Here is a 15,132-nt window from a genome sequence, read left to right on the forward strand (position 1 = left end):
TTATTAATACAACTTCCAAACAGAAAGGGAAAAATGGTCTGACTTGTGCCATTTCATTGTGTTGTACAGAAATGAATTATAAAAAAACTAATAAGTTAATTAACTTAAGTAATCAATTTCTTGAAATATAAAGCTGTAACTGTAATCAATTCCTGCAATAAAAAGTAATCAGTAACTGTCACTGATAAAAATTCTGGAAAAGTAATGTGAAGCTCTAATTACTTTTAAATTACAAATGCTATTTGTCATAACATTTTGACTCTATGGTCATAAACTAAGGTAAAGAAAGAAGCAAACACAACAACTTTTGTATAAATTTCTAAAGCAGAAATGTACTGGCCTGCCAAGAATAATGACATTGTCAAAATGTTATCATCGAAAATCTTTTGAATAATTCACAATAATTCTAGAATAATATTATTGTCCAATTAATGAGCACTTTATATTTCCCCTGAACAGTCCAAACAAATGTTTTTCCTCTTGAATAATATTGAAGTACAGCATAAAAAAACGTCTGCAGACTTACAACAGGAACACAAGAAATGACAATGACTTCAAAATAGGAATGAATCTGATTGCTCAGTTTTCTTCTTTATACACCTTCTATTATGACTTTATTTCACAACACACCCCAAGTGATGGAGCTTACTACTCAATTTATCTCAAAACTTGCCTATTCATGTGACCTACTCCAACCAATGGGAATTTACTGAATTCTTCTAGAACCATCAAAACGCCATCAGCCAATGAGAAAATAACCAGAAGTCATCATTAACTCTTTATTTTATGATTATTATTAGTAATTGTCAACACATACATAAGCATCTATTTATAGATCCAATGTTATTTTATGCTTATATCAAACTCTGTCATTCAGGCAAAATCTAACTAAAGATAATTTGTACAATTTACAGCCATGAATAAAAATAACAAAATTAAATAAACTCATATACCAGGAGTTTTAAAAATATAGATATACATAACAACAGTTACAATTAGCAACTTACCAATTGTTTTAGAAACTGTTCTGTTGTAAAAAGAAGAGAAATGTATGCAAATTTAGTGAAATTAATTCTACAATATTTTTTTCAATATGTTCCATTGAAGTTTTAGTGCTTAGTACAAAAAATGATATGACCATTGAGAACTATGATTTATGACAGACTGAGCACAAATAATGCAATTATAATCTAATTACCTAAATAAAAAGTAATTGTAATTGAAAACTTCAGGGTGACGGTAATTTTAATCAACTAATAACATTTTTATAGTAAATGTAATTTTAATTCTTTACCTGTACAACAGTAATCTATACAACACTGGTTACAAGGGAGACTACCAAAAACTAACGTGATGCATACATTCATCAAGACTGTATGAAAAAGTGACCTATGTTAGAAGTAAGACTACTTACACTGAAATACATCAATGCTCCAACAAGGCTATGTCATAATAGTGCATGAAAACACAAAACAATATTTAATGGAGAATTATGCATTGGACTATCGTATACTAGGCTTTACAGCAAGGACTACATTATTATTATTATGATTATTATTTTTAGTATTATTATTTATTTATTTATTTATTTATTTTTGTAATTGCTGCTGTGATGACCGGAATACAGTTAGTTTACTGATCATTCGCAATATCTATTAATTAATTAACAAAAGACACAATCAACAATTAATCAGTTTCGTTTCATTATATTGTTAGAGTGTTAGTATATTTACATTTCATAACAACATTTAATGAAATACAAGCTGTTTCACGACGTCTAGTTTAATTTTGTGAAAATGAACATGTATCCGTTCCGATATTTGAGAACGTTGTTAGATACTGAGGTCTGATTTTGCACAGTCTGGATACTTGAAAATATTAACTAATCGGATTCTACTATGCCACTTTGCTCGGAACTGTATTTCCGGTGTGAAATGTTTTCATCGGCAACAGAATGTCAATCACATATTTTTAATTCTTCGTTGTCTTTTCAGGAGTTGTCTTAATATTTATTGCACTCATATTTGGTATCAAGTTAAACAGAAATGTCTGTGACAGAGACAAGAAGTGGTTCCACAGAAGAAAAAAGGTTAGACTAGTGGATGTCTTGACAATACTAGGCAATACACTGTTGTGTATGACTTAGCACAGTAGTTTAATAATATAGTCCATTTTTCTGGTGTGTACAGTGTATATAATAAAGAAAATGATGGATAGTTGTCGTGCTGTTATATCGCCAGACAGATAATTCTCCTTTATAGAGCGTATTTTCGCATGCTGTTTTTAAAGTTGAATGTATACTATAGTCTGACTCTACATCCCCGTTTGTTTGTACCCCCCAGTCCTACATGTAAGACCTGACGCTGATATTTATGTTGTGGGCACCTAAACAAAATCAACATGTGCTATGTCTTACATGTAGGACTAGTACCACCCTACCGATTTAAAAAATGAGAACGTTTAATGTGATAAAAAGTGCACAGAACTAAGTCAATTGAATCATGGAGTTAAAATTTCTTACCTTACTGTGACCAGAATGGCAATAATGCTGGCATCCCTTGCACCATTTCATGCTTAACGGACTTTCCATACTAACACGGCGCCATATTGCGTACACTATTGACTAGTTTATTTCCATCAGACAACATAATGACATAGTTCATCCTGTTTGGCAAATGCTGAATAATTGCGTGAATTACATAACGTTGAGAGTTTGGAATCATATCCCTCAGCAAACATGAACATAGAAATTAAACCGCTTGTTAAATCCACATGAAAAGCGTAGTTGTCATTTTCCTTTGCTTGATTCGACATTGTAAATATTGGATGCAGACGACTTATGTATGTACATCTGTAGTCATGATACACTCCTTTGCTGAAAATGGACTTGTCCAGAAACTGGAAATGGATCCAAGCATGTCCATCTATTGCACTGAAAACTTCCGTTAAGCATGAAATGTGCATAAGATGATGGTGTTAGGGCCACTCTACTCAGAGTCAGGTTAGAAACTATAAATCAGTGAATGAATTGACTAAGTTCCTTGCACTTTTTATCACATTAAAGGTTTCCATTATTTAAATCGGTAGGGGGGTTACAAACAAACGGGTTTGTATTATCAGACTATAATTGCTTACCGATTATATCGATTTACAATAAAAAACCGAAATACATTTTTACCCAAATACTCACGAAGATGAATGGATTATTATTTGCCGTTTAGCGTACCTGTTAAATCAAGTACGAATTACGTTATTACATGAATTATGCTATAAATAGGTTGAAAGTAACTAATTCATATCAAAATCATATAATAAAAGCTTATTTTGCATTTTATCATTAAACAAATACAAATCATAATACATTCATCATAATAAGTATTTTGGTTGAAAAAATGTGTATTTTGGTGTTATTTTGGATTTTGGTGTATTACAGTGTTTCTATAGTATTCTCACACCATTCTGTTTGTTTGTACCCCCTTACTGATTTAAAAACAGAAGGCTACAAGGATATAAAAATGCACAAAACTTATCCACTTCTTCCATTGATTTATAAATTCTAACCTGATTGTTGCCAGGGTGTCCCAAACACTGTCAACTGTTTGGCATTCAAATCAAATAGGAGTTTCTTTAATGACACTCAGTCTCAATAATTTTGTAAATTTTGGACTTGCATCTCTTTGAATACATGTTCCTCCTATTTTTGTGTTCAATTTGTTTAGAAATATTAAAACTTGACATTGCAAATATTCAATATGGACTATAGTTTTGACTGAAATAAACTATTCTAGAAAACAGAAATGGGCAGCTAGCAGTCTTTTTGCTTGTTTACATTGGGAGCTTCCATTTCAATTACTATAATTCAACAGTGTTAAGGATACATCAGGTTAGAAATTATAAATTAATGAATAAAATGACTAAGTTTTCTGCATTTTTTATATTCTTTATGCTGTTTGTTTTTAAAATAGGTGGATGGGTACGAACAAATGGGAGGGTTTGCTAATACCATAGTAGCCCTTTGCTTACTTTCTCATTCACACCACCCCTACTAATTTTAAAAACAAAAATCATCAGGGATGTATAAAAAATACACAAAACTTAGCGATTTCATTCATCAATTTATAACTTCTAACATGATCTTTGAAAGGGGATCTCTACCACTAATATTTTCATCACATTCTGAAACCAGTGTGAGTCTTTTTTTTCAGACAAAAGATCTGATGTAGTTTGCCATCTTCAATAAAGTCTGAATAATTTTGTTAATTTCTGTATCTTTGAGTGTTACATCTGTGAACAGATACATTTAAGCATTACACATTTTTATTTTGTTACTTTTTTATTTAGAAATATTAAAGCTAGACATTGCAAACATTAGATGCAGATGACAGAGTTTTTTAGGAAAAATGGACTGTTTTAGAAACCAGAAAAGGACAGGTAGCAGTCTGTCTGTTTGTTTACATTGACAGCTTCAATATTTTGATGATGCAAACAAGATGATTAGGGGGTCGCCAGGCAACAATGCAACAATTAGGTTAAAAATTATAAATTGATGAATGAAATGACTATGTTTTGTGCATTTCTTATATTCTTAATGCTTGATGCTTTTCAAATCAGAAGTGTTGAAGGGGATGTTTTCAAATAAATGTGATATTAAGTAAATACTATAACTATACTGGCAGGGGAATATATACACAAATTTTACCATATTCGATATACACAAATTTTGCTATATTATGCATTCTTTTGAAATATGATGTGTCAGTAGCATGCATAAAAGTACAAATGTGCATTAATTTGCAAGATATTAGCAATATAATTACCCCATGGTGACAGCTGGTATGCAGCTGTGTACTGCACCTGGAGAAGCATAGGCCAAAAAATCAACCCAATAATATGTATGTTCTGTCAACACTTTTACATATGGACCTTGTTCCATGTAACAGATGAAAGTTATACATCACTCCAATGATATCTCATGCCCTGGTAACTCGTAAACCTGCTTACAATGCGGTGTCAGGCGTGGATTCCAATTTTAAAACGAGAAAATACCCAAAAATTTATTTTTATTTCCTGAACTTGGAGAAAAACATGTCCAAAATTTGTAACTGAAGCGTTGATATATTGCTCGTTTTATGGTCATAAACGGTAGATAGGTCCTGGAAATTTTAATCAACATTTTGAAATTATCAACTTTTAATAAGAAATCATATAATTGGTTACATTTTCTTTCCAAACGACATTCTTAGATATTAAAGGAGATTTGTATCAATGAAAATGTCACTTATGCCTAGCATAGGCAGTACATTATTATTTAAATTACAATTAAATAATTTTTATTAAGTGAAATTTGTGTTTTAATTCTATCGTTTAGTTCCTTTCAAGTGTAATCATCATAAATGCAATGTGTATTTAAACTTAAAACATGTCAGTCTACCATAACAGCTATGTCTGCAAGTGTTTGTCTGAGAACCTAATTAAGTGCCAGCTATGTTTTGATAACTGACTTGTGGAAGTATTTGTGTATTGTTGCACTGAAGTAAAAACTGGCTTCCATTGTATTATCATGTTAATTATGTCTTTTGAATCATATAAAGAAGGTGGAATAATAGAAAAGTTAAGAGGCATGCAGATCCTACATACTTAAATCTAGCAGCCACGGTCATATGTCGGGTGAACTCCAGCTGATCAATTGAACAATGTTATGAATATTGTTGTGTATATACATAATTAAACTACCTTAAATTAACTGACTCATTCATAACTGTGATAGCAAGGCAACCAAGCAAAATGAATACTCCGTAAAAAAAAAGAGCTTGATTTCACAGATACAGACCACAGTGAGCAAGCTAGTTTCAGAGAATTTCTAAACTGGCACTTAGAGATATCCTTAGGATGATAAGAAGTTTCACTGTTACTTCCAGTGAAATCACAACATCAATATTGTACTAATTTTACAATACTAAAATTTAATTTTGACATTGACAATTGTCTCACAAAATAAATATTGCTAGTTTTTGAAAAAAAGGAATCTTGTTTGGTGGTGTATCAACAGTTAGTCATATCCCTGCTACTTTAACTCCCAACTTGGCACAATACTATTAAATAACATCCAGGGAACCAGACTAATCAACCAAACAAAAAACAGTGACATATTACACAGGTGTTTTCGCATACACATGATAGTTGTTGAAACCAGTTAGAACGATCTTTCACTTGTTAGACAATTTGAAAATGGATGTTATTTATACAAAATAACGAACAACTTCATTAGAAGTGCATTATTAACAGTTATTATCGATGTGATTGTAACATGAGGATTCAGTCATTAAACAGCCCAGTTCCCTACCCACCCATGTTTTTTTGATGTCTTTGCTTATAGTACAGTCTATGTTTGTGGACCCCGTTGTGCGAAAGTTATTGAGGGAGAGGTATATATAGACTTTGTTCCATGTATCAGATGACTGTTCAGGGGTCACGCTAGACTTGAATGTGTGGGAGAAGTGACTTCTCCTTTTGGACAGAACAGGGAGAAGTGAAAGCTAAACAGGGAGAAGTGGGAGCAAAGTGAGACACACAATATGTGTGTGTGTGTGTGTGTGTTGTTTTCATTCTATTATTTGAATCATGCCATCTATTTCCTAGCATGCATATTTGCATTAAACATTGGTTTTAAGCAATATTTTTTTTCCATGTAGTTCTATCGATGTTATAAGCACATTTGGTGCATGTTTAATAACTATCAAATTCATACTCAGTGTATTTTGGCAATACTACTTAAAAAGAAGCTATTCATTGTTATGAATTCTAACTGAGTAACTAGATTACAGTATTTTATTTGCAAGTTAGTACAAATGTTTAATCAACTACCCTTAATCAAGAATTTTTTTCCTTTTACTTTCTGTGCCATTTGAAAATTTCTAAACTTGTTTGAAGCAACCCCTGCACCATGTACATGACAGAAAATGCATATGTCTTTTAGATTATATGGTTCATCCTAATTTCTTTATTGCCCATAAAACTTTACCGTAATTGTTCATAGACAATACACTGAAGTCAGTATATGAATAAACTAAACCTTTTTTTCCCCACCGAATTGACACAGCCAACATGCAAGTGCATCTCATTTTAGAAAGAGGGGTTTTCTTAATGTAACCACTCACTTTATAGCTTTGTTACATCAGTCCATTGTTTGGATTCCAACTAAGATTTTATTATTTGTCTATGTACTTGGTGTAACATTAGGCATTGGTTAAATAATATTTGCTTTGCTGTTTTTTCTTTCTTCGTATTTTCACATAAATTTAAGTTTCAAAACACAAGTTTGTATGTTTTTATCATCAAAGGATAACTTCTAGAAATCAGGCAGCAATAGTTACTAACTTACTCAGAAAATGGTTAATGGTCAATCAGCTATCAAATCACATGCTTGTGAATGTGCAGGAGTTTGTTTGTCAGCGTAATTGATATCAACACCAACTATATTTGATGGCTTGAAGTGTACATTTTGCCTTGAGCTATATATAACATAACACTGGAACTAAGCTGACCAAGGCAGGGAGCATCTCAAAGGGATGCTTATTCAATGTTCTGCTAAAAAAATAATCACAGGATGAAGTCGTTTTCGCTTTCCTAACAGAAGGCGAAGTTTACACTTTTTAGGCAACTTAGTCGCCCACTTTGCCTGGTAGTGAGACCCCAGCAGTTATATATGGACTTTGTTCCCTGTATCAGATGGCTGTTATATATGGACTTTGTTCCATTTATCAGATGACTGTAATATATGGACTTTGTTCCATGTATCAGATGACTGTAATATGTGGACTTTGTTCCATGTACCAGATGACTGCAATATATGGACTTTGTTCCATGTATCAGATGACTGTAATATGTGGACTTTGTTCCATGTACCAGATGACTGTAATATATGGACTTTGTTCCATGTATCAAATGACTCTATTATATATGGACTTTGTTCTATGTATCTGTTTGTAATATATGGACTTTTTCCAGGTATCAGATGTCTGTTCTATTCTCTGTTCTTGAAGGGTCGTGTGGGGCATATAGTAGACTGTCTAGTGAGACCACTTCATTCTTAAGTACATTTAATATATGTAATTTTGCTCACACATGATGAAATGGAATCCATGACCATATCTGCATTATAACAGGAATAGTGTTATGGTAAAGGGCTTTATAGTGAGTATGTGATGTATTTTCTCAATTTGCAGGAAGATTTTCTGTTATGACAGCTATTTTTATCTGCCAAAACAAAATCTTAATTTTATTTTTTCAGTGACAAGTGGCTGGATGCATACCGAGATCCTGTGGCATCTCTGTACACTTTCACCCAGTGCATTACCCTTGCAGACATTCAGGCTGATGGCGACTGGAAATTGATCATAGCAGATTTGGGAACTGGCATGTTCAACATGAAACTCAAAGTGTATAAAGGTCATTACATCATATTATACCTGTTTGGGGGGTTGTTTGTTATTGTGTAGAGTAATATATTGTAGAGGAACTACCTGTACACAAGCTAGTACAGTATGTGCAATAATAGTTAATTATAAAAATTCCCCTCACTTGAACCTGAGTATCTTAGTCAGTTCTCATTGCCTTTTTCAGATGGGAGAAATCTTGGGTCAGTGATCTACTTGGTCCATCAGTATTTCCAGGAAAATACTCATAGGTCATAGGTTTTCCATCCCCATTCCAACAAGCTCCTCATTCATGCCTGACTCTTGCCAGGAACGTTGTGCACAAAATAGAGTTAAGCACTTAAATCAGTCATGAGTTAGAAGTCCCTCCATTTTGAAAGGGGTGTGTGTCTTTTCTAGCTGGTGTAGGGACAACTACTGCATCCTCTTGCAAGCCTTTTCTCCACAGCAAGATAACATCTTCCTATGGCTTTTTGAGAGAATTTATCCCTATCCTACCATATCTTGATCATTGATTACCACTCCATGACTTTTGAAAACAGTCAGCGATCATCGGATTGAAGATATAGGTCATGACAGGGACCTTTCAGACATGGTGTCAAATTTTCATCTGAGCTGGCCCAGGTCACTCCCTTTCTTTCTCAGATGTAACCTCTCTTGGCTTTTGAGACGTCACAGTTCTTTTAAGGTCAAGCCTTTATCCAAAACATCAGTGCAGCTTCTATCATACAAGACATGTTGTTTGATAGTCTTAGTTTTGGTCTGCAGAATGATTGACCCATTTTATGGACCCAAACTGTCTCTATTTTTGTTAGAATTGTTAAGTATTCTTATGATGCAGTCAGTTTCACAGCCAGAAACAGGTTGCCATCTGCAAGAAATGAGAGAGTGAACATAAACTTTTTCTCCTTGATAAATACTTCAAGCAGCAGATCCCTCTGGTGATAGTGTATCATGATACAAGACTGTAGTATGAAGAAACATAAACCAAACGGTAGAAACTGCCCAAAAATAAACATTGCTGGCTGTCATTTTGCCCCTTTGAATGAAGTAAACAACATGTACACAGACTGTCTCCTTGTACCCACTCTATCTACTTTACCAAATTAACCGCTATGCACACTTTTTAAATTCAGAGAATTTTGGTCTAGATAGCAAATATTGTTCTTGGATAATATGTTTTTCACATAATACTATATGTATGTTTGAATTTGTTCTGGTGAAAAAAATATTATCAAAACAAGTTTTACTTGCATTTGTGTACAAATTCAAGACAAAATGTAACATGATCTTGAAGGTGCCATGACAACTTGACCCTTTGCAATTCAACTCATATTCATGTGTATTTTGGTGGGAAAATGACATCAGCATCTGCTATGTTTAGTTCCCAGTTCTTGAATCATGTTTCAATTTTTGTCTTGAGTAGAGTACGAATAAGCAATTGAATTGTGAAGTAAACATGCACTCAGAGAGAACAAGACACTTTAGCGGTTGTTTTTTTTAGAAGCACTCTCCTCACTTATTTTCATGCATAATATACATCAGTTTGGCAGATTGCAATAAGAAAACATGTATAGTGAACATTTTAAAGAAAAAAAGAAAAAGAAGCAGGAGATATTTAGTATATCCAACAATGGATTTATGCATTGATACAAGTGAATTTGTTTTTGAAAACCTGGACTCATGTGTGTAATATGTTAGTTTATTTACATTTGGTAGATTATCATGTTAATACTGTATTAAAAACAATTACTGTAATACATATCATGATACAGTTTTACTGGCAATGTTTTAAAGACACTGTTCATTTCTATTTCAAAAGGAATCTAAAGTTTTTTAACATGCAGACAAGTAGATGATTTCATCCATCAACTCTTTCATGGCTGTTTGAGAAGTGTAGTAGGTTGTAAATTCACATCAAATGCAGTAGTTCTATGACTGGTCATTCTTGTGAATCGACCACTCTCACTTTGCTTGACTGACAAGCAGAATGTCTATATTACATTTAGAAATAAAGATTTTTATGGATTTAAGATAAAAAATGGAAACTTTTTTTGATGTTTGATAGTGCAAACAAAGTGCATTGTTGACCTAAATTTTGTTTCAACCATGTAAGATGCTGCTCAATACCCATGTTGATTTTGTGAATGTCAACAAATGAAATCATTACTGTGCATTCAGCATTTCTTCCTTTGGTGATTTCCAGCTTGAGGCTGGCATACATATTTTTATACAAATACATGACTTCATTTGTCCAGTAAAATAAGAGTTTTCTGTTTCAGGGACCAATTTGATGAGTGAGAATACCATCATAGATCTTCCAACTGGAGTTGTTACTTTCTATATGGATCTGAATGAGCCACGCACACCAGGTATTACTTCCAAACCCTTCAAATTTCTTTTTGACTTCACAGTCTGGTATACCTTCAGCAGGCAGTGCAGATGGATTGCCTTGTAAACTAAAAGGAAGTTTATTCAGGTTCAATCTAGACTGCATTTTTGCACCTATGGTACATAGAAATTATCAATGGGCCACTTGGAGATGAAAGATGCATCAACATAGCATGATTTCAAAATGTTTGGTGCAAATTTGGAACATCTCTGCATCCATCATGTTAATTGTTATGATTTCAGCCCTTTACATTTGATGTGCATTATATGGATGAGTGTCTGGCTTACAGAGACTGGTGGTCTAGCTAGACTGGTTACACAGCTTTATGCCATTTAATTCATATTTAACATTTGCAATGAATTATAACCATTCATGCCACACACAGACATCTTTATGAGATGTAATTTGTGAACATGATGACTTTTTGTGGAGAATGTTACCAAGCATAGTAAATAAAAATGATTTCACTCAGTATCCAACTTAATATTTCTTAAGAGGCTTCACCTAGTCAACCACTGAAACCAAATATAATTAGCTTTTGGAAAGAAATTTAAGTGGTGATAAAGTCTGTAATACAAACATCATGGCTTGTTAACATTTGTATCTCTGAGACTCTCAAAATAAATACATGAAGCAATGGTAATTTTAATTTTTTTTAGTCTAGAGATATGCATGAAACGATTCTGCTTTTTGTTTTCGTATCATTAGGTGTTTGCTTTGTGATATAGTTTCAGGCTGCTATTTAACATATATGTAACTAAAAGAAGATATGAACAATGAATAATGTCAACTGCATATGTTTGCCACAAGAGTTAAACCTTGCATGCATTTAATTCATTATAAAAATTGGAGAAACATTTTGACCTCTTTATATTGGACCTGACTATTTCACAGGCAATCCATCATCAACATCGAAAATTCATTTGAATTGCTGGCAAATTTTGGCTACATCCTTTCATTGAAATTCAGTATGGAAGAGTGCAGAAGATATCAAACAAAGATTTAGCTGAAGTGAAAAAAGAATATTTAATATCTGGTTTATATACATTTAATATTAAAAATTGCATATTGTGAAATTACTGAAAGAGCAAAGATAATGTTTTTCCTATTTAACAAATATAATAGAACAGAAACCACACCATTTATGTCAGTCAAAATCTGATCTGGTCCCTTTAAAATATTATCAAGGTGACATTGACCCCATATACCTGAATCTTAGATTGAATGCTGCAATTGATTTTTTACTGTGAAGGTCAAAGATCAAGCTCACTATGATCTGAGAAAGTAATAATGTTTGTGTGCAATAACTTTTTTTTTCTACTTAAAATATCTTCACTAAAACTTATACTTACGTTGCCTTTGATGATATGTGTGCATGTTGTAGGGTTTAATGGCACTTTAGCACACAACTAGTGATTTAGAGCCATTTAAGGGTAAATATAAAATATAGTATTGAGGACAAGGCCTTCCAAATAAAAATAAACATGAAGTATTAATTGATTCAGGTTAGAAGGTAAAGATGTTAAAATTCTCTGAGAAAAAGCTATATAAAATTAAAGAACACAGTAAAAAATATTCAATTTTTCAAATATATTCCAAGAAATATTGATTTTTTTGTTTTACCACTTAAGATCAATATAATAGGTCAATGTAATCTGAAAAATGGAATTACCAAAGTTAGTTTTACTAAGTATTTCTTCCCCAGACTAGGTATGTTTCCTTTGATGAGACAGAAGCCTGGTGGTTTTAGACTGGAATGATCAAGGTCAAGAGCACCGAGACTCAAAAACAGGCAGAAGGTGTATCACTGTCGACCAGGCTGATTTTAATCAAGTCAGGTTGACCAGGTTAATTTAGTGACTTTGTCTTAACAATAATAATAATAATAATAATGGTACAAAGAGTGTTTAAGACTGTAACTCTGTTGCATAATAAAACTAATCTGCCATGAGGTCCTGTAAGATATATGTAGAGTGCAGTCAATCACTACCCATTATGCACAGACATATGAACACACTTATAGAGTAAACTCCTATCAATGTACATTCATCAAAGTAAACATATGCATGTGATACAAACACATACAAACCTAATTAACTGAAATGCTGGTATTGCATCATACATGATATTAATTGCATCATGTTATTCCTACAAGTCATGGATGATGCAATCATAACTAAGCTTACATCACTCTGCTGAACAAATTGCCCTATAACAGCTCTAGAAATCATACAGTGTCGTGCTCTCTTATTTGTCATTGTATGATTTTGCAGAGGGACATATTTCTGTTCAGCCTAAGTGAGCAGAGATGCCTCATACTTGTGTAAACAATGCAGATAACTTCTGATATGTTTGTGGTGAAGTGACTTTTGCATCACAAAAGTGCAGTATAACCACTATGGTTAAGAAAACCAATCACCTTTATTTTGGCTGCAAACTTGATTGGAGATCAGGACAAGAGGTGGGCCCCACACATATGCTGCAATACTTGTGCAACAAGTCTTTGCCAGTGGTTGAACAGGAAAAGGAAATCTATGTCTTTTGCAGTGCCAATTACTTGGAGAGAGCCAACAGATCCTATCAACAATTGTTACTTTTGCATGTTGCCTCCAGTTGGGAAAGGTGTGTCAAAGAAGAAAAAGTGGACTGTGCATTGTCCAAACATTCCATCAGCTGTATACCCAGTACCCCAAGGAGAGGGACTGCCAGTTCCTGATGCACCAGAATCATTCTCACTTGAGCCAGACAAGGAAGAGGAAGAGGATGAAACTTCTAGTCCTGAACCATCAACGTCACATGACCCATATTTTCTCCCATCCTCTTCCTCTGAACCACACCTCATAACACAAGCTGAACTGAATGACCTTGTCAGGGATTTGAAACTATACCAGAGTAAGACAGAGCTGTTGGGCTCCAGACTACAGCAGTGGAATCTCCTGGCAGGTGTTGTTAGGGTTTCCATGTTCTGTGACTGTCAAAAGGATCTTGTCCTGTTCTTCTGTATGGAAGGTGATCTTGTAGCCTGCAACAACATGATGGCAGCCCTAAACATCGTTCATGATCCAGATGAGTGGAGACTGTTCATTGATTCATCGAAGACGAGTCTTAAATCTGTTTTGCTGCATAATGGCAATATTTTGCCATCAGCTCCAGTTGGTCATGCAGTTCATATGTAGAAAACCTATAAAAACATGAAACAAATTTTGAGGTGCATAAACTATGACCAACATCAGTGACAGCTTTGTGGCAGTTTGAAGGTTCTTGCTTTCTTGCATGGTCTGCAGACTGGATACACAAAGTTCTGCTGTTTTCTCTGCGAATGGGATAGTCATGCAAGAGATTCCCACTACATCAAGAGAGATTGGCCACTCTGACAGTCATTGGAGCCTGTGAGGAAAAGTGTTCAGCATCCACCACTTGTTGAATCAAGGAAGAATTTGTTACCACCCTTGCACATCAAGCTGAATCTGGTGAAGAACTTTGTCAATGCCATGGACAAAACACAAGCAGCTTTCAAGTACCTGCATGGAAAATTTCCAAGGTTAAGTGAAGCTAAGATAAAGAAAATTGTCTTTGTTGGTCCTCAGATTTGTGAACTTCAAGATGATGCATTTGACCACATACTGTGTGGCAAGGAAAAGACGACATGGAACGCCTTCCAGGTAATGGCAACAAATTTTCTCAGAAACAAGAAGGCAAACAACTGACTACAGGGAGTTGGTGGAAAACTTCCTCAAGACATACAAAAGCCTTGGTTACATCATGTCAGTAAAGATACATTTTTGCACTCTCGTCTAGATTTTTTTTCCCACCAAACTGTAGAGCAATGATCAACATGCACGGCAAGCAATTTCACCAGGACATTGCAACAATGGAGAAATGCTCTCAGGGCCAATGGTGCCCATCAGTGCTTGCGGACTGTTGCTGGACAGTGACAAGAGATGCTCCATTTAGTGAATGCAAAAGATAAGCCAAGAAGCACCGAGTAGACACTGAATAAAGACTATGTACTTATATATATATAACAGTTTTTTTGCCTTTCATTTCATAATAAATTTTATTTATATAACCCATTTGCTGTTTTCTAAAGTGTTACATGAACAGGACAGGTGAAACATTATCATGTAAAGCAACTTTAAACATATGAAAAGACCTAGGTTTACAATTTATGATTAAAACTCTACAATAGGTTTACAATTTATGATTAAAACTCTACTATCTACACAATATGCATAGACATAAAATCTAAAAACTTAACTATCTTGGAAACAGTATCCAATCAGTTGTTTTAATTGTCATATTTGA

The 15,132-nt window shown here is 33.8% G+C and overlaps 1 protein-coding gene across 1 annotated transcript in view; it reads left to right on the forward strand.

Annotated features, from left to right (window-relative positions):
* The first annotated feature begins 1,917 nt into the window (after window positions 1–1,917).
* LOC149808327 (BBSome complex member BBS1-like) overlaps window positions 1,918–15,132 on the forward strand; it is a 42,197-nt gene continuing 28,982 nt past the window's right edge. Inside the window, exons 1-3 of the mRNA XM_089975875.1 lie at window positions 1,918–2,089; window positions 8,291–8,448; window positions 10,718–10,807. Of these exons, the coding sequence (XP_089832001.1) occupies window positions 2,046–2,089; window positions 8,291–8,448; window positions 10,718–10,807 (292 nt within the window). The 5' untranslated portion in view covers window positions 1,918–2,045. The remainder of the gene's footprint in view (window positions 2,090–8,290; window positions 8,449–10,717; window positions 10,808–15,132) is intronic.

The sequence above is a fragment of the Sinohyriopsis cumingii genome, chromosome 1 (genome assembly GCF_028554795.1).
Source record: "Sinohyriopsis cumingii isolate HCF-2022 chromosome 1, ASM2855479v2, whole genome shotgun sequence".
Classification (NCBI taxonomy): domain Eukaryota; kingdom Metazoa; phylum Mollusca; class Bivalvia; order Unionida; family Unionidae; genus Sinohyriopsis; species Sinohyriopsis cumingii.